Below are 21,080 nucleotides of genomic sequence, written 5' to 3' on the forward strand. Positions count from 1 at the left end.
TTGGATACAGAGGCACATCAAATAGCAAAGCCATACTTCAAGTTACTGTGATCTATTCCCTTCCTGCTGCCTAGGAATTCAAATCATTCTATGACTTTTAACAACATATTAAGGAAAACAACTGAGACTGTTTCTATATAAAAGCAATAGATATAGTGCTTCAAAACACATGGGGGTCAAGGCCTGGGAACGTAGCTCAGTTGGCAGAGTGTTTGCCTAGCATGCACGAAGTCCTGGGTTCCATCCTATCACAGCATACAAACAGGCATGCTGGTGCGGGACTGTAACCCCAGTGCTCAGGAGGCGAGGTGGAGGCGGGAAGATCAGAAGCTCACAGGTAGCATGCACTTCATAAAACTCTATCATGAAAAGGGAGAGAAAAAGGAGAGGGCAGTGGCCAAGATACCATCAGAACTCAAGCAATAGAACAAGTAATTTATATTAGGGTCAGGAACATGCAGAATTATTTTTGAACTTAGTAACAATAATAGTTATGATTTTTATTGTAAATAAATAACTACTTGACATTAGGAAGTATTTTTATAGATATGATTAAATACATGTGTGTGTGTATATATATATAACATAATATATATACAAGTATGTTACAGAAGTACATTTATTTTTTACAAAATCAGACTGAGATGAGATTGTCATCTGGGTTTAGCTTTTGTAGGGTCTCAACCCAGTGAATGACCCTTTCACAGTGGTTACCTGAGACCCTTAGAAAACACAGATATTTACATCACAATTCATAGCAGTAGCAAAATTACCATTATGAAGTAGCATATATAGTGATTATAGCATTCTAGTGAATGTCATGCTAAAAAAAAAATCAAGTAAGTGACATTGGACCTAAATCTAGTAACTGCCAGCCTATCACCAAGAAACCCAGATAATACATTATAATATTCCACTTACCATGAGGTGCAAACCAACAGCAAGAGGGTAGAATATTGTCAGGCTCGAGAAATAGTGACTTTATTAGAATCTCCTATCATAAGAATTAATAGAGAAACACTGATCCTGTAGCTCACACTTCTATTTGTAAGAAGAGTTTTACTAAATTAAATGTAATTACATCATTTCTGCTCTTTCCCCCTCCCATGCCTGACCTTCCCCTCCCTCTCAAATTCATGGCTTCTTCTTTAACCATTGTTGTTACATATACATCAATCCACATATAATGCATCCTGCTGAGTCTCTTCACTGTTGCCTCCATGTTATTGTGTCTAGGGCTGAGCACTTGGCATTAGACTGTCTTTAAAAAATGTCTGTACTTGGTTCCGTGTCCTAATACTGTCATTTACAGATTTATGTCAAAGGAAGAACTCACAGAGAAAGCTGCATGACAGCTGCATTATTATTTATAATAATAAAACTAAGAAATTATGGGGTCAGGGGTACAGCTCAAGAGTAAGAGCATTGGTTTAACATGTTCTAAGGGCCCAGGTTCAACCCTTACCACCGAAAGTAATCAACTAAAGAAATGTGCCTAATCTGTCACCTTATTCAAACATTAACTTTCTCAGAGTCAAACGAAACAGTCAGTATCAGAGAAATTCTTCCACTAAAACCACAAGCTTCCAACTCTGGCAGTGGTTTCATTATTTTTTTTAAAGATTTATTTGTTATGTATACAGTGTTCTGCCTGCATTCACACCTGCAAGCCAGAAGAGGGCACCAGATCTCATTACAGATGGTTGTGAGCCACCGTGTGGGTACTGGGAATTGAACGCAGGACCTCTGGAAGAGCAGCCAGCACTCTTAACCTCTGAGCCATCTCTCCAGCCCTTGGCAGTGATTTTTTTTTTTTGATTTTCGAGACAGGGTTTCTCTGTAGCTTTTTGGTTCCTGGAACTAGCTCTTGTAGACGAGGCTGGCCTCAAACTCACAGAGATCCACCTGCCTCTGCCTCCCGAGTGCTGAGTGATTTTAATGAAACAGAAAACCAAGTACACTTCACTTACCCTCTCACACCAGTCAATTACCAGCTCTGTGGGCAGCAGCTCTTAGTCACTGAATACTGTTAACTAGTAGAATGACAATGACCGATAGAGCAACCATCAAATCTCTATAGCAGCTCTCTCCACAAGAATTCTCTGTGATTGTGGAACATTTTTAAAAAATTGTTTGTCTGAGACAGGGTCTCTTTATATAGCCCAGGCTGTGCTAGAACTCACTCTGAAGCCCAGGCCGGCCTTGAACTCAGAGAGCCACCTTCCTCTGCCTCTCAAATGCTTGGATTAAAGGCATGTGCCACGCCCATGCCCAACATTGTGGAACATTTTTCAGATTCTGTGTTTCCAAAATAAAACTTAGCCTAAAGCCACATGTGGGTATTTGGACACTTGAAATATTGCTGCATGACTTAGGGAAAAAAATCTGAACTTCATTTAATTTCAATTCATATACACAGTCATGTATGTCTAGTGCCCACCATTAGGACAATACAGCTATGGAGTACCTTAAAAAAGAAACACAAATGGGGCTGGAAAGATGGCTCAGCGGTTAAGAGCACTGTCTGCTCTTCCAAAGGTCCTGAGTTCAATTCCCGGGAACCACATGGTGGCTCACAACCATCTGTAATGAGGTCTGGTGTCCTCTTCTGGCCTGCAAGCATACACACAGACAGAATATTGTATACATAATAAATAAATATTAAAAAAAAGAAACACACACACATACAGGTTTTACTTAGTATCTAACATTTATTAAAAATGGAAGATTACAGACAGCATGAGTAAGACTGCCTTTTTCATTAAACAAGCTTAATTAGTCTACCTTTGACTAATAAATGAACATAATTACTAAGAAAACATTCGGAGGATAAGTCTATGCCAATCTGTGAAACTTAAAAAAAAAATTCCAAAGCAGAAAAGAACCATAGACGTCCCTCTAGTGGTAAGAAATAACATTGTTTATAAAAAAAAAATCAAACTAAAAACCTACACACACACACACACACAAAAAAAAATCAAATCAGAATGGCACCTGAATCTACACATACAACTAATCATAGACATTTCTTTTCTGGAAACTTAACTTTAAAAGGTTCTACAGCAATACATAAAGAAAATACATCGTTTTTGTCAACAACAACAACAAAATCGACCTAATTTTCACTTATGGTGTGAATTATAATCTCTCTAGAAATCTGATCTCTTCAGAAAAAAATGTTTTACTCATGACTTTTGGGAGACTGAGACTCTCACAAAACAAATTTGTAAAGTCCAATCAAACTGCCACCAACCATAAGGACAGTTGTCTGTTAGTGGTAAATGCTCAGGAATGGAACTTTGAGAGGAGCTGATCCGGAGTATACAGTAGTAATAGCAATGGGGTTTTGAAAAGAGAGAATTAAGATGGAATGATTACCATAATTCTTAAAGACCAAAATGACTCCTTTCATTCTGATATTGAGTTCAAAAGACAATTCTGCCACATAGCCAGCTTCAGTTATAATCATACATATTCGTTTAGACATAACAGCTAAAATATTTTCATGTGTGAGAAGGAGCTCAACATAGAAACCAACTGCACTCCCTCCTCACATAGCTTTGAGAAAAACAACCAGGTTTTATATACACTGTAGTAGGTACAGAATGTACAGGAGACTGTCATATATACAAAAGTGCATTAATAGAATATATTTTGCAGGAATATAGGAAAAAGTCCCGGTTAACAACCTGATACTTTACAATATTTAAGACTACTTGCAGATTCTCTGAACCAGTCACCTTCCTACTACTTTGGTTATGATATTGATGCTACATAACTAATTTTTGAAAAGTGGGGGAGCCCCACAATTTGCAAATTTTAACCATCTGTGAAATGTTTTACATGTACTTGTGTTTATTGTTATATTGTTATTTTTGGCAACAGTCCTATTAAATTGCTAACACAAAGATTTATGAATAATAATTTTTATCTAAACTAGCGTACTCAAACATGAAATTAATTTCACCCACTACAGGAAGAGACACTACCAGCTCCATTCTCTAAAAGCCTCGAAATCTCAATGTAAACCTAAAAGGTTAGCTTCAGTTTAAGAACAAACAACTTTACAGAACAAGCCACGGCTGTTCTTCTGAACAATTCAGCATCTTAAGTGTGTACTTATCACCTGTACACATTGATTCTACAATTACCTTGACATAGTCAAAACAGGTATGTATTAATTAAGCAATTCTTCCCTTTTCCACCCCATACATCACCATAAAAAAAGAACACATATCTCCACAGGTTCCATTCACCACAAAGATGTAACAGAAGAAACCTGACAATAAAGAAAAACTACTATATACTGAAATCAGCGAAGACCACATTGGTTTTTCTGAGTTTGGCATGAATGTCAAATTAAAATGTAATTTGCCATTGTCTGGTCTAGGTTAAAACATCAATAACCTCAATTCAAAAAATAACTGGGGTTCGAGACCAGCCTGGTCTACAGAGCTAGTTCCAGGACAGACTCCAAAGCCACAGAGAAACCCTGTCTCGAAAAACCAAAAAAAAAAAAAAATAATAATAATAATAATAATTGGGTAGGGAGCTGCAAACAAATTTAGTATTTAAGAAATGGAAATTAAATCATAGTGCGCCAATTTGGACCTTGAGCTATGCCATGCAACTGCCTTACTCTTAATATCCAGTATAAGAAATGTCAGACTTCCCGCTAAGCCTCACAGAGGATGGAAATTATTTTTCAGAGACCAAATTTAAATATTCCAAGGATTGTGTTCCAAATACTACTCTGACAGAAATGCCTAGCTAAAAATACCCGAGAGGTCTTACACATTTAATAATGTTCAGTTTTAAGATAAAATTTATTCCACTGTATTAAGTTTAAAACTACTGCAAAGTTACCATACTAGATTTTTACTCAAATATTTATTTCCTAAAAGTCCCTTTCAAGACGCAATTTACCTCTAACTTAAATATGCTGAATGTCAAAGAATTCAACATCCACACTACTATTAAACACAAAAGAACTATACTATCAGCTAAGTCAAACTGACTTCACCCTCCATCAATTCCAAAGAAGAATTCTTAAAGACAGAGTGCTAAGAGGTAATTTGTTAAAAAGGAGAGAGGACAGGGTGACCTGATGAATACACAGAGGAACTCAATGAATCCTTAAAAGAAGAAACACCTTGCTCTATAATCTTGGTTCTAGAAGAGTTTTTGTCTAGACCCTAAAAATTCTTTCGTGATATATGTTAGCTAGTTTAAAAAGGTACACTCCCCAGACATGTCTGCATCCCAAAACCCAGAGAAGCTAAGGGGAAAGCATCAAGAGTTCCAGAGCAGCCTGGACAACATAGCAAGTTCAAGGCTAGCCTGATGTATATAGGGAGACCTGTCTCAGAAAGAAAAAGTATCCTGGCCTCAGACATTTTTCTCCCGTGGAAAAAAACAATACATTAATTAAAACTTTACATAAGCCGGGCGGTGGTGGCGCACGCCTTTAATCCCAGCACTCGGGAGGCAGAGGCAGGCGGATCTCTGTGAGTTCAAGACCAGCCTGGTCTACAAGAGCTAGTTCCAGGACAGGCTCCAAAACCACAGAGAAACCCTGTCTCGAAAAAACCAAAAAAAAAAAAAAAAAGCAAAAACAAAAACAAAAAAAAACTTTACATAAATGCAAGGCTCTTCAATAATCTTGTGGATCAAAACTAGTTTTACGCAATCGTGTCTAAGATCTGAAGGTTTTTTTATCTCATTTGATACTCTATGACTACTACTATTGGTAAGTTTTGCTTACTAATATCCAAACACCATGAGCATTACATGAACCAAATTATAACATTCTGATACTTGAGTTTGGAAAAGCCTGATATTGATGAAAATGTCAAAGTTCACCACCTTTAAGGCACATGAGGCTACAGAGAAGCCATGAAAAAAAAAGTCTGCTACGAGAACCCAAAACAAACAAGACTACTATAGAGTTTATGTAGTAACATTTTTGGCTTAAATATGAAGATATACAATAAATTTTACAATTTTTAAAGCTCATCAGAATCTGGATACCTTTCTACAATAATTTCTTATAATTTTTCTTTTTGAGGGAATTTACCACTTTTAAAAAGCTAAAAAATGAGATGTCTATGCACACTATGGGTCATTATTTGATAAGTCAGCTTTTGGGATTTAATTCACCAATATCTAACTTACCCACAAAACAGAGGAACTCAATAAAGCTGCCACTATCTACCAAAGAATGAAGAAAAGTTTCATTTTATTCTATGTTCTTGGTAAAACAGAATAAACCAGCCTGTTACAACCCACTACATTCTAGGACACCGCCTTCCTTTAATCATTTGTGAAACTGTATAAAAATACATGCCATTTGGCTTAACTCACTGCTCGCACTTTTAAAAGCAGTAATAAGGACTGACATGGTCTTCCAAGATCTCTAATAAAGTCTGGATAAATCTGTAAAGAGGAGACTTATTCACTCCACCGTCAGCTTTGTACAGAAGATAACCAACACTGGAGCAAATTCGAGACTTCTCATTCATTCACCAATTTATCCATACATATTTATAATTTACTTTGATCATATTTACCTACCATCTTTTGCCCCCCGTTCCCTTTTTACTAGATCCTTTCCCCTTCCCAAATAGTGTCCCCTTCTAATTTCTTAATTTGCATTTTATTAAATCTAGATTTCACATGTAAAAAAACCCTACAATGTTTGTCTTTTTGAGTCTGCCTTACTTTGTGATGATCTCCATCCAGTTCCATCTGTTTTCTTGCAAATGACATAATTGCAGTCTTCTTTATGGCTAAATACAACTATGCTCTGTGTATGTGTCACATTTTCTTTATTCATCTGCCGATAAGAATCTATTTATTGGTTATTGGGAACAATACTGCGAGAAACATGGAAATAGAAGTATTCCTGTCATATGCTGAGTTCATTTATTTTGAGCACACTCAGGAATGGTACAGCTGGATAATACAGTTCCACTTGTAATTTTTTTAAAAAAAGAACTTCCATATTGATTTCCACTGACTGGTACAGCAGTTTTGTATTCTCACCAGCAGCATATACAGATTCCTTCCTACCTCCCCCCACCCCGGCCCCTACTCTCACCAGTATTTGCTTTTGGTTTCCTGGATGATAGCTGTTCTGACTGGAATGAGATAGACTCTCATCAGTTTGGATTTGCATTTCCCTGATTTGCCTTTTAATTAACTGATTATGTAGGCTTTCCGTTGAAAATGAAAGAAGAGATCCTGACTTGAATTTGTTTTAAATATACCCTACAGAGATAGCAGATTTAATAAATTACCACCCATTCCAACAATTCTCTCTCAGCCACATGAAACGTCCTGACAGATAACAGCCTTTTGTGATATAGCTTCTATTTTGGAAGGAAAGAGAAAGACTTTAATCTCTATCTCTTATAAACAAGTCCAAGAGTTCCACTTTTTGCTTCTAAATGAAAGTAGTATTTTCAATCTCCTCCAAATAGAGTTTATATTTTGGTTCTAATGTATAGAGTGAATAGACTCAAACAAAATTTTATGACATATTTCTATAAATATGCAAACTTTTATAGACATTAAAAATCTGCCAATGGCACTTTGGTAAACTTATTCAATAGTGACTTAAGTTAAATCTAAGTTAAGAGGACTACATGATTCTTGGGAGGATAGAGAAATTGGTCTTAAAATTATATCCTGAACCAGTTTTGCATTTTCCTCAAATCAACAATTGGCAACTGTGTGACGGATAAATGCTGCTCTGCATCTCAGGGTTACCCATCTTCCTTAGAGGACAGGAAGAGCACGCAGAAACTCCTCCGTGCGATTTTGCTACTAAGGGAAGGCAGCCGGTTTAGATGCATTTGCTTCTCTTCTCTGTTCTATTTCTGTGCTTGGAAGGGAAAACAGAGCACACGTTTCCTCAATTATTCTAGGGTCTGACCCTGAGATCTCTTCGGTCTCTGTAAACTAGACTGGAGTACCGAAGGAGACGGGAGGAAAATCCCAACTGTTCCTCGAGCTGAAAGCGCATAGCCATCCTTTCACTTGAGGAGGCCGGAGCAGAGACCTCAGCAATGCTGCAAGGCACGAGTCTTTACTCTCAGTTTCAATTCGTTAGCCTTCAAGGAAGCAAAATAAAACTTTTAAAGGTATACAAAATTTCAGTAGCACTATGTAGCCCAGGCTGGCTTTGAACTTGTTATCCCAGCTCAGCTTCCTGAATCCTTGGATTAAAAGTGTGTTCTAACACACAAGGATTAAATCTTCACCTTTAATTTATTCAAATTTAAGCCCTTATACCAACTGAAAATGAAGGAAATTTAAGTTGTCAATTTTTTTGAAGAACTAAACTTAAATACCATTGAGAGCCTATCAACCTCTGAACTCTGTAGTCTTTTCGAAACATCGATTACACAATCAGCTTGCCTTCCAAATGCTGTCATAAAAATGAAAGTCAGAAAGCAAGTCACCTGTCAGTCTCTGTTTCCATCTTCTCTAGCCCATGTGAATGCCCTAACACATGTGGTAAAGGAATCAGACTATTTCTAAGTTCATGATCATGAATTCTTTGAAAACATTAAAGAAACTCCATGATTTCACATTTAGACTTAGAGTCCTATCAGGAACCCACAAAGGTGCTTTCTATACTCCACTCACAGCGCTTTCTGAAGGTTGGTAGAACTCTAAGTGGTTTCGCAGTTAAGGAACATTAGCCTGTTCACATGCCTGCAAGCTGGCAAATGAAATGTATAACATTGGAGATGTTCTGCATAAAAATCTGGATGTTTTCTGATAGATAAATGATCCAGTTTGGAGATTATCTGACAGCCTAAAATGTAAGGATGCAATGGGAAAGTTTGATATGCTACCACTGTTTAGTTGGAATCTCCATTTGAAAATTAATCAATAAGGCATTAAGTCTAAAATTTTGCTAGTGTAGCCATCATTTTCTCAGTAGTTATTACTTGCAGAAGTAATTCTCACTTGACGTAAAGTATAGAAAGACAAAAAAACCCTACATATAACTGAAAAAGATTAGGGTCTTTGCTTATACCTTTGTATTAATAATTAATGAAATCGGAACTAAACCTAATGAAGGCACTATTGTAAACAGCAATGCATGACTTATGCGCACCCTCACCTAAAGGAGATTTGCCCCTAGGAACTGATAATTATATTATGGCCCTCTTGAAAAATTAAACTAAGAAATGTTATCATTAAGAAGGGAACTGAATTACAGATGTTACACATAGTAACAAACTACCTGTCATCTATACATTGACATCCCCAAACTGCAAATGTACTAGTCTTTGAAAAGCCCACTTAATCACCACAAAGTTAAAATAGTTAAGACATTTACCAGTGGTTCTTAAATCAGAATGTGCATGAGAATAATCTGGCATTGGTTAAAACACAGTGCTGCCCCAAATCCACACGGCCTATGGGTCTGGAATGGGGTTCAAATGCAATTCTAACATCTTTTCGGGTGATGCTGAAGCTGCAGGTACTGGGACTGCCCTCTGCTAACCACTGGCCTAAATGATTAATGGTACATCAGCACAACCCTAACCAAACTTCTGGTCAAGATGCATGTAAGCCAATGAGAACAGAACAATGCTAAGAAGACTGCTGATAGATTTACCCTATTACATTAAAACATCAACATCTGCTTCGTGGTCTTCCTCAGTCACTTTCAAGGACAGCACCTCTTCATTGAGGAAGAGCCCACTGAGCCTCTCCTTTCGGGCCTGCCTCTGCTCCTTCAGCTGCCTCTTGCGGAAGGCCTTCTGCTGTAGCTTTCGCTGCTTGGATCGCTTCTGTCAAAGTGAAAAGTACAAAGTCAGTAAGGTGTAGACACTGCTGTATGCAGCCCAGGGTTATGTGGCTCAAATTCTCTATTTTCCACATTTTAGGAGCTGCTCAAGTTTCTCTGCAGAGTGATTCTTATACCAACAAGTAATTCACCAGCTTAGATGTAAAAAAAAAAGATTCTGTTTTTATTGCATCTGACTTCTTGTGGCTAGCAAGGGCTGATTCTTTATTGTTTGAGCTAGCTATGGACAACAAAATACTGTCAAGAATTTATATTTTTAAAATTCAATTAGGGTAAAATGGCATCATCACAGCAAAAACAAAATGTTAGAGTACAATACTGGATATAAAATGCAGAAAACATTGTCCAGATCCCTAACACTTACATTTTCAAGGTACACTTTACCCCAGAATACTAAAAATCTCCCAATGGCTACAAAGGAATCATGCTTTCCTAATATCAGGCAAATGCTATCTTAAAAGCCTGTTAGGAAACCTGAATCCTCATCACTGGTAAACTAATACCAAGAAAAGAATAACCACGTATTCAGTGAAATCCCTTGGTAACCACCAAAGATGGCTGTTTCTTCTACTTTGACAAAAACAAGCAAAACAAACGGGAAGGAATCACTGTGTATCTTCTGATCACTGGATTTCCAAAGAGTTAAAGAGATTCTCTCATCTTTAAATAGGCTCTACTCTGTGCCACCGCAAAGAACCATACATATGCCCACGCTGAGCCACATAACCATTGCATATGTACTTCTACTTTCTTTTACAAGTGCCCAACAGTAAGTTTCAACAATAAAAGAATAGAACTAGATTACAGAAAGCGTTACTTTTTACTTAGTCAAGGAACAGTTTAGGTTAAAACATCAAGAAAATACACACACACACACATGCATAAACAAACACACATTGAAGACATACACGACAATTTTAGAAGCTAATAGATGGCGACATTAGCAAAATAGTGAGATTCGCTAAGTAGTGAGTTGCAATCTTGAGAATAAGCTGTTATTTTAATATTTCTAGTATTTCTTACTGAAAGGGAAGATAAAAACTGAAAGACTGAAGGCGGCATGGTAGTGGGTGAAGAGTATCTGAAAGCACTCAAGCTTTCTTCAACAGTGGAGCACTCTGCTTGTTCAATCAAAACCAAGACCCACAGGCATCCAGAGAGTGGAGCAATTTTTAGTTTGCAAGAGATTGAAGCGAAAGCGTCCTAATGCTAACATTGAAAGGTAAAGTTCCGTATTGAATAGACATTTTACTTTTGAATCCCGAATCCGCTCTGCTGCACTTGCAGACAGGTTGCTGTCGCTGTGTGCTCGACTCATGTTGGCACTGGAGTTTGAAGCAGAGTTTCCAACACTGGACCCACTGCTGCTTGCAGAACTGACCATGCTGGCACTGCTGCTGCTGGCGCTGGCACTGGCACCACTCACGCCACTGGTGCTTGCACAGCTAAAGTTGCTTCTCTTCCAGGCCTCCCTTGTAGGCCGCTGACGAGGGCTATGCTCCTTGATATAGTTTCTGACCTTAGGACACATGGACAAGCACTGGTAAGTATTGCACCTTGATATTCCACCCTCAAGATGCTGGAGGGAAAAACCTCACAGTGTGTTCAATCTGAATGATGCTCAGATGCATAAAAGAGGCAGAATAGAAGCTAATAAGAAACACCCAAATATAGAAATGAATACCAAGTCAGGTGTATTAGTTCTAGCACTAGGTGTATCTAGTTCTCTAGGCTGAGGCAGGAGGGTTGCAACTAGTTCTGCAGAGCCTGAGCTTAATACTGCATTCTAGGCCAGTCTGGACTTTAGAAAGGAACTGTTTCAAAACAATACTCAAGAGAGGGGCAGGAACAGCATGAAGGAAAGGAAGAGAAGGGAAGGGAAGGGAAGAAGGGAAGAGAGGAAGGATGACCACAAAACCAGCAGGGGTCAAAACTCCAGCAAACACATAGACCTATATTTTAAAAATATAAAAATTACTTAGCAAATTCTATTGGCCTTTAGAATTTGAATTTTGAGAAAAGAACACTGAAAGAGAAACCACAAAATCAAACAAACGTGGTTACACTAAAAATGAGGTAAGCATATTAATGATTCCGTTTCTGACTTGTGTGCACTTCCCCCTAAATTTTGCGAGGGGGACAATGACACCTAGTTTTAAATGCAACACATCAACTTACCACACTAAAGAAACTAGCAGAAATGGGGAAAGATATTTCGTTTTGAGAAATGAGAATTTTCAAATGCCAAATGTAAGACACCAGAAGCAGAGAATTAAAAGCCTTTCTATTAAAGCATGTACCAGAGAAAAGGTGCAGCAAAACTATTATTTGGAAGGGGTCCTAAAGTAGAGGAAAACACTGGAGGAAAAGTCCCTCAGATGTCACTCTGCACAGGCTGTTATTCCACAAGGCCACTCAAATCCCTCGGCACACATGCCTGGCCACATAAAACTCTTCTTAAGTAGGGACTTGGAGGTTTCAGTTTTTGTTTTGGCTTTGAGACATTCAGGATCTCAGGTATTCCAGGCTGGCCTTCAAGTCTTTAACAAATCAAAGATGACCCTGAACTTCTGTCCTCCTAACTCTACATCCCAAGCGCTATGATTACAGGCGTGTGCCGCTACTCCAGGTCATTTTTTCCCTTCTTCTTTGCAGTCCTGGGGACTGAATTCAGGGCTTTGTACATGTTACCCTCTAGCCCTGAGCTCCAACTCTTAGCTCAGCACCAGTGCTTCCTAATGTTACATCTCACAGCAGTGATTTTAGTCTTGATAATGACGAGTATGCACATGATTACATAGGCCGACACTTCATAACATGGTGGCATCTTCAGTAGATAAACAATGTACATTTACTTTTCATACCTGCTTCAGTTTTTCATCTGTGAGACAGTTAAGTTCAATAATGAACTCACTATCAGTAGGGGAGATCTGAGCAGAAGGATCAATGATTTTAATAATATCAAGTTGCTCCCGAAGGCCCATCTCAGTACTGACTTTACGGCTCAGATACTCAATATATTCCACCTATATGAAGAAAAATAACAACAAACAATATCAGTGTAAATACCTGACTTTTACTATGTGAATTATAACACGATTTAGACATTAGAAGAATTATTTTGCCCAAGGCTCCAGTGAAGCACCAACCACTGTCTGAATAGGAAAGCTGATCATTTCTTATGATCGTTGCTAAGATGTCCTGATTGCACTTGCTTCCTAGAAAAAGTTAAAACTCAATTTCAGACTTCACACAATTTGGGGGCTACAAAGAGGTAAATAAAGGAGGCTTCACATCTGCTCTCCACATAAGCTTTATTCCACATACACTTTGAATGAAGAATGCCAACATGTTTACCTGCTCATCATTTGTCATCGCACTCCAAGCAAGTTCATCGAGATTCCGATGCTTGTTCTTCTTTTTAGGAAGCAGGCAAGGTGAACTGGGGATACTGGGTATGACGTCAGAAAGTACATCACTTCCACTGGCAATGTCACTGCCTGGTAACTTTAGAAAAGTAAGACGTACAGGGGTTAAAGAAAGTAGAAATTGAAAACTGCATTTTAAATATGGCAACACATTTTATGCATCAATTAAAGTTATTTTGGTCAGCCATGGTTGGTTACATATGCAGGCAATCCCCATACTCAGGAAGTAGAGAGTGGACGATCAGTGGTCTAAGGACAGTCAGAGCTCAATAGCCAGCCTCAGGTCACCCTAAGGTATAGAAGATCATGTGTCAAACATATGACTAAGGCAAATATACAATCAGGATTTTATACAAAAGGACCAACATCAGGATATTCTCTTTGAAGATATCCCATGAAAATGTACTTTCCAAAACGCATAAATCATAAATATAAATTACAAAAATGCTAATCTATGTTTCAATATCCACTAAGCTTTTTACTTTATAGTCACAATATTATCAGAGCCCTAAAACCTGGTAAGAAGTACTGATCTCCATCACAGGAGACCTGAGTGCTCTGCCAACAACTGGCTCTATTAAACACACATAATTCCACGAATTCTTCTCCTCGAGAGCACCGGAGCAATATAAGAACAACTAAAGTAATTTAAAATATGCTATTGATATAAAGGAAAAACTCAAGAATGGAAACACTAGAAAACAAAATAAGAAAATAGAAAACAATGTGTAGAGAAAGGATAAAAACTAAACCCAAAAACACAGAAAAATCAAATCAAATTCATTTAAAGAAAGACAAGTATCAAGAATATATTACCTCTAAAAACAGTGAATTAAATAGCTTCATTAATATACACTTGATAAACAAAAACTACACAGCATATAATTTGATATATTTGAACATGCACCCACAAAACCAAAACATGTCACATCAAATATCATCTAAAATTAGTTAATTTAATGCACTATTTTTAAAATACTAATTAAAATAAAATAGATATTTTTTCCTTTCTTAGCAAATTTCAAAGAATATTTTCATGATTACAAGCTACATCAACTTTTATTGGTTTTTTGGTATCCAGAATTTGCAACTACATTTGACTCTGAATGATTTCTAGGCTTTGAATTTTCAAACAGGACAGAACTTTAGCACTAAAAACTATTGCTTTCATATGTATTTAAGATGCTAATACATACACAGCACTATAATAGGTATAGGGGATTCAACAAAGTGAAATCATGTTCATTACATTAAAATTTTATACACCACGGTACCATCCACTTACAAATGCAAAAGGCAGCACAGGTGGATGTAAAAACAGACAGACAGATCCTTGGGGCTCACTGGCCAGTCAGCCTGGGTTAAGGTCAATTAGAGAAATTAGAGACAGTATCTCAAAAGATGTGGATGATATTCCTGAGATTGACCTCTAAACTCTGCATGCTCTCACTCTCTCTCACTGCCCTCCCCCCCACAACTAAAAATACCTATACTTGGGCTGGAGAGATGACTCGGTGATTAAAAGTACTTTTTGCTCTTGAGAGGACCCCGATTCCCAACACACACATGGTGGTTCACAACCATCTGGAATGCCAGCTCCAGACATCAGGCATGCACACGATACCCAGACTTACATGCACACAAAACGCTCACAGAAACATAAACTAAATAAAGCTAAAAAAAATAGAAAAACTTCAACTTTCAAAATTTAGTAAACTTTTCTTTGAATCTTTGGAGACTATCTCTTTGGGGTCAGACTATATGATAAGCACTTAAATTCACATCTTTGGTTTTGTCTGGTGTGGGAGATGAGGAGATATAAAAAATTTATAAATAATAGTTTGGCCATTTTCTTAGGAAGAATTTAAAACACCCTACAACACAAAACCTAGTTCCATTGCTCACTAGAGGTAAGATCTTGTATAACTTACTTATTTAATGGCTGATTTTCTTTTTGAGAGAAGATCTCACACTGTATGTCAGGCCATGTGGAACTCTCAATATATAGACTAGGCTGCCTTCTTCCTCCCGCCTCCCAATACTGCAATTACAGGGATCTGGCATCATACTCTGAGTCAGTCTTCAACCATGGTTTCTGAGACCACTAAAAAGGTAGTAAAAGTCCTTATAGAATGTGTCCTATGGTAGGATCAAAAACCCATTGCCATTGTTCTTGAGTTCTCAGTAGTCCTCATTGTCCGCTATGTTCAGCGAGTCCGGTTTTATCCCAGGCTTTTTCAGACCCAGGCCAGCTGGCCTTGGTGAGTTCCCAATAGAACATCCCCTACTGCAGGTACTGGCTTTGTGGGAGCCTAGGCAGTTTGGATGCTCACCTTACTCGACCTGGATGGAGGTGGGTGGTCCTTGGACTTCCCACAGGACAGGGAACCCTGACTATTCTTTGGGCTGACGAGGGAGGGGGACTTGATTGGGGGAGGGGGAGGGAAATGGGAGGCAGTGGCGGGGAAGAGACAGAAATCTTTAATAAATAAATAAACGAAAAAAAAAGAACGTTTCCTATGTTGCCAAAGTGGTGTTTAATGACTTCAGAGGGACAGAAAAAGACATTTGGGAAAGAAAAATAATTTAGTAAAACCACAGATTGCAAAAACACAGGGTAAGGGGAAAAAACCCAACATAAAGAAAAAAAAGCCAGGTGTGGTGTAGCGCACCTCTAATCCCAGTACACAGGAGGCAGAGGCAGGAGGATCTCTGTGAGTTTGTAGCCAGTCTAGTCTACATAGTGAGCTCTCTAGGACAGTCGGGGCTATGTAGAGAGACTCTGTCTTGAAATGAATAAAAAATGTTATTTTAAAAAAGAAGGAAGGAAAATTATTGCTGAGGATCGGAACAACGGAAAAACTAGAAACACTCCCATGCCATGCCGGAGCGGAGGGACACAAAACATTTTCCAAGCGACAGTATCTTTTTTTTTTGTGGCTTGGAAAAGGGGTACCTTTATTATAGAGCGGGCTCAGCACTGAAGGCCGGCACCATGGCCTGCTCTATCTCAGCAGGAGTGGGGTTCACAGCTTTACCTAGCATGATACATTCACCCAATAATGAACAGGGGAGCTGTGCCAGGCTCAGTCCCCAGTTGGGGGCACTCAAGGGTATTGGCAGGGAGATGGCATGGGAACAAGGATCCAAGCCCTTGCCCACCTCCTCCGGACCTCTGGCTTTGAACAACATTTCCAAAAAAACATCTTCAAAGATAGCCAGAGGCCAGGCAAAGGTCAGTCCAACACATCTAGCTGGGAACCAATACAAGCAGTCCGCCTGTGCGTCATAGGCAGGCTATTCAGCTGGAATCTGGCCTCCTCGGAGATGCCGAACTGCTCCAAAGGATCCTTGCCTGTCATCTTCCTGATTTCGTTCCTGTAGAAGATGAGGCTTCGTCGCATGTACTCATAGCTGGCCCGGCGAAGAGCCTCCATCCACTCCTGACACTGCTCTTGGCTACAGCATTCGAAGTGATACTTCCTGCTGAGGTCTTCCACAAAGCTGATGGAGAAGCCGCTGGGCTCTTCCTGGGCCACTATGCAGCGTTCCAGCAACAGGGCTCCGAGGGGCTCGGCCTCGTCCGGGCTGAAGTAGAAGAGGAAGTTGACCACCAGCTTCACCAGCCGCCTCTTGGCAACGCTGCCTTTCTTGGGACCCCACATGCCTAGCTCGGCGGCCATCTCTGCCGGCTGACGGGACAGCACCTGCAACTCTTTCTCATTGTACCGCATCACACCGCCGGGATCCGCGCGAAATAAAACACGCCCTGACTCCCGACCGCCGTCCTTTCCGAAGCGGCAACCAGCGCCACAAAGGTCTCAGGGAACGTTCCGGAAGCCCCCATCAAAGCTACTGCCTAGCGACAGTATCTTGATGAAACAAAACAGGATGAAGAACGATTGGGACGAAACATGAAGCCTTTGCTGTGATCATGCCTATCCTCTAACAAGCATCAACAGGAAAAACAGATGACTATAAAAGTTTAGAAGACAAACGATAATGTATAAATCGTTTAGGAACCTTCATTGCTCTCTGCTTACTGGCTACTGATGCTAGTAGCTGCCCTGAGAGTCTGTTTCCAGGAATTACCCACCACAAGGGAGTCCACCCTCAAAGTAGAAAAATAAAGCCTTCCTTAAGAAAAAAGAGCTGTTTGGTAACTGGCTGGTGAGCAAGCAATCCAATATTCAGACCAGAGGAAAATAGTTCACAACCATAGAACCCACACAGGATGGTACACTCAAAGACTTCAAATATTAATTATTCTAACTCAACACACTTATTCTAACAAATAAAGGGGGAAATGGTATCCAATGAGACTTGAAGAACTAGTGACTAAATCCAAAGTAGGATACAAATTCACTGTATTCATACAAGCCAGGCAATCTGGACTTCAGAAGGAAATAAGAAGATGGTGCAGTGTAGAATATGGGTAACGGGAAAATGGTAGGTGTGCAAGTATACTCTCAATAGACAACGGTCATTATTCACCATACTGTAAGATATGTCACAAAGGCTCATGGACTTTTTCCATGGGAAGGCGATTTTTGGAAGTGATATCACTGATCGAGGAATCAGCATCTCAGATAATGGGTTACTATGAAATAATAAAGTCATTCAAGTGGAAATGTCAAATAGTCAATTGAACATACGGGACTAGAGTAGCAGCTGTATAGCAGAATTAATTGTATGGGCGCTTGTGTATTTATTAGGCCAGGAATTTCCCACTTTATAACTGATAAAGTATTTCAGAATAAAAATGCTTAATGAGTCCTATCCTATATTTTATAGACCATATTCAGTATATTTATGCCATAATCTGTAGCTGTGACACATGGTGAGAATTAAATCAAACCCTGTCATATTTTTTGTAAGTTTCAGCAGAATTCTGTAAGTAACCTCATTTCTCTAACTGCTGATGTGTAATTTCAAGTAACCCCTCTAGGATTAAAGTATGACAGAAGAATTACTTGCTCATTGCATCCTCTAAGCTCTCCTGCTCAACAACAGAAATGGTTTCTTAAATGAAACTTTCCAAAGAATCTGTGAATCATACATATTAACTATTGTATCCCCAAAACATTTACTCAGAAGTTTAAATAGATGGAGCTTTTAACCACAAGAGTTAATATAATTTTTAAACTCTAAAACAATAATTTTCAGTAAATTCTAACATAATTTGTAAGCACAATCTTGTATAATTTCCTTAATATTATTTTGAGATCTCACAAAGATAAGGAAGCATTTTAAACTTCTCATCATAGCTCAATGTTAAATGTCCAACTCCTATACTCCAGTGTAAGGAGTGGAAAAAAAGTCAATGATATTGTGCTATAGTCATAGATCAGAGCCCAGCCCAATCTTCATAGAGGCTTTATCTAGCAACTGATGGGAGCAGATGCAGAGATCCACAGCCAAGTATTAGGTGGAGCTTGAGAAGCCGTGTGGAAAACGGAAGGATTGAAGGAGTCAGTGTAGTTTGGTGTTCTTGTGAGACTCCTAACAGTGGGAGCGGTGACTGTCTGACTCTTTTGCCTGCTTTTAGGACTCTTTTCCTCCTACTAGTTTGCTTCTCCAGTCTTAATAAGGGCATGTGCGTAAACTTATTGCAACATGTTATGCCATGTTCAGTTGATGTCCCCAGAAAGCCTGCTTTTTCCTGAAGGGAAACAGGAGCAGTGGATCTGATGGAGAGAGGAGATAGGGAAAGGGGAACTGGGAGGAGTGGAGGGAGGGGAAACAGGAGGCAGGATGTAAGGTGTGAGAGAAGAATGCACTCTGGCTGGACAGATGACTTGGCAACTTGCTGCTCTTGAAAGTGGATCTCTGGAAAAAGAAGAGCAGCTGCTCTCAAAGGCAAGATTTTAATCTTTGGATGAGGTAGCATCTTAGCATGTGCATTGCCACTGAGTCACTTTACTGACAATTTCCTTTGTTTGCAATCCTTCAATTATTAAATTAATAAGTAAATTAGGAATCACTCCTCTTTTGGAGACTAGTTTATATTTTCTCATTTAACATATAAAACCTTCCACAATCTACATTAACACCTATACAATTATATAACATCCCTGGTATTAGACAACTTATGAAAGTGCTGACCTTTAAATAAGGTCATTTGCTTATTTATTTGTATTATTTTTGGAGACAGCGTCTCACTAAGTATTCCTAGTTGGTATGGAACTCACTGCATAGACGAAACTGATCTTGAACTCGCAGAGATCCACTTGCCTGGGTATTCCAAGTGCTGGGATTAAATACATACGCCACCACACCTGAGTCTTTCTAAGAGGCCCATATTTCTCTGATTCTAATCCTAACAGACTGTGAATCCTGCTTAGATAAGGAATCAGATAAAAGGCAAGCCACTTGGCACTCTACGACATTTTCTTTATTAGAATATTAAAGTGGGAAGACCCACCCTAAATGTGGGTGGCAGTTCAGATAAAAGAAAGATTTAAAAGATAGAAGAAAGAAGCTCTCTTTGCCTGCTTGACTTCACTTTTTCTAGCAACTTCATCTATTCTGTTGCTATTGCTGCTTATTAATCACTTCTTATACTTCTTTGTGCAAGGAGGCGGCTTATGGTCTCACTACATACCCTAGGCTGGCTTCCAACTGCCTCAGTCTCATGAGCGATGGGGTTGTAGGCATGTATACACTTCAACACTGGATGATCTGGGTAGGGCAAATAAGCAAGAAGAAAAAAGACTAGGAGGAAAGAAAGACAACTATTCACTGATAACGTGAACTTAAATATGGAAAACCCAAATGAATCCACACAGGAGGAAACTACAGAGCTAACAAACAAGTTCAGCGCTAGTTACGAAAATCCGCATTAAAAAGACTGACTTGTATATTGCTTTATATATACAGTGAGAAATCTGCAATTAAAATTATGAAAAGGACACTTCCAAAAGCAAAATAAAGGATTTTTTAAAACAAATTTAACCAAAAAAGTTTCAGATTTGAATACTGAGAACTGTAAGGCATCATTGAAAGAATTAAATAAAAACAATACCACTTTAATGAATTGGAATGTTGAAATTAAGACAGCAATCCTCCTCACAGGCTTAATTCAATCTGTACTAAAATTTCAACTGCTCTATTTTGTAGAAATAAAAAACTGATCCTAAAATTTGTGTGGAATTACAAGAGACCCCCAAAATCCAAATGATCTTAATAAAGAGCAAAAACAGTTTGGGGCCGTGCGAGTTATCTGGCGGCCAGGCAGCAGCGCAGCGGCTGTAGCACGCAGTGGCTTCTGGTCGCCACCAGAGAAGAAGCTCCCCTGTGGAGTGGGGCACAGCCAAGGCTCAGTGCCAACCCAGGGGAGAGTTACGCCCCTGGGCTCAGGCAATGATGCTAGGAGTTTGAGCTCCTGCACGCCAGCCGGCAACATAACTGGAGCCCTTGGCAAGCCTTCCCAGGGCCTGCATTTGCTCCCGCGATGAAGGCGGCTGCAGTAGCAGCAGGGACAAAGGCGCTCCTGGAGGCAGTGGTGGCAACGCCAAAAGAAACGGAGGAAGAAGCTTCGGAGGCGCCCAGTATCCTGAAGCCCTGTCCCCGCAGGACAAGGCATGCACGGAGCCTGCGACTGTGGCTCTAGGGTCTCCTCCCTGCTAGCCTTCCCAGCCTCTGTTGCCTGCACCCCGAAAAGTTCGACCTCCACCACCGCATGGAACTCGAGAACATCAAGGCCAACACCCTGCTACAGAAGGCTCGTCAAGAAAAGGATGAGAAAGCCCGGCTGTGGTGGCGCACGCCTTTAATCCCAGCACTCAGGAGGCAGAGGCAGGCGGATCTCTGTGAGTTCGAGA

The 21,080-nt window shown here is 39.4% G+C and overlaps 1 protein-coding gene and 1 pseudogene across 1 annotated transcript in view; both read right to left on the minus strand.

Annotated features, from left to right (window-relative positions):
- Nucleotides 1-5,588: 5,588 nt before the first annotated feature.
- Fam199x (family with sequence similarity 199, X-linked) overlaps nt 5,589-21,080 on the minus strand; it is a 31,073-nt gene continuing 15,581 nt past the window's right edge. Inside the window, exons 3-6 of the mRNA XM_005367374.2 lie at nt 13,187-13,336; nt 12,694-12,855; nt 11,082-11,348; nt 5,589-9,812 (exon numbers count right to left, since the gene is read on the minus strand). Of these exons, the coding sequence (XP_005367431.1) occupies nt 9,642-9,812; nt 11,082-11,348; nt 12,694-12,855; nt 13,187-13,336 (750 nt within the window). The 3' untranslated portion in view covers nt 5,589-9,641. The remainder of the gene's footprint in view (nt 9,813-11,081; nt 11,349-12,693; nt 12,856-13,186; nt 13,337-21,080) is intronic.
- LOC101985391 lies at nt 16,195-16,991 on the minus strand (annotated as a pseudogene).

This window comes from Microtus ochrogaster, unplaced genomic scaffold, assembly GCF_000317375.1.
Source record: "Microtus ochrogaster isolate Prairie Vole_2 unplaced genomic scaffold, MicOch1.0 UNK17, whole genome shotgun sequence".
Lineage (NCBI taxonomy): Eukaryota > Metazoa > Chordata > Mammalia > Rodentia > Cricetidae > Microtus > Microtus ochrogaster.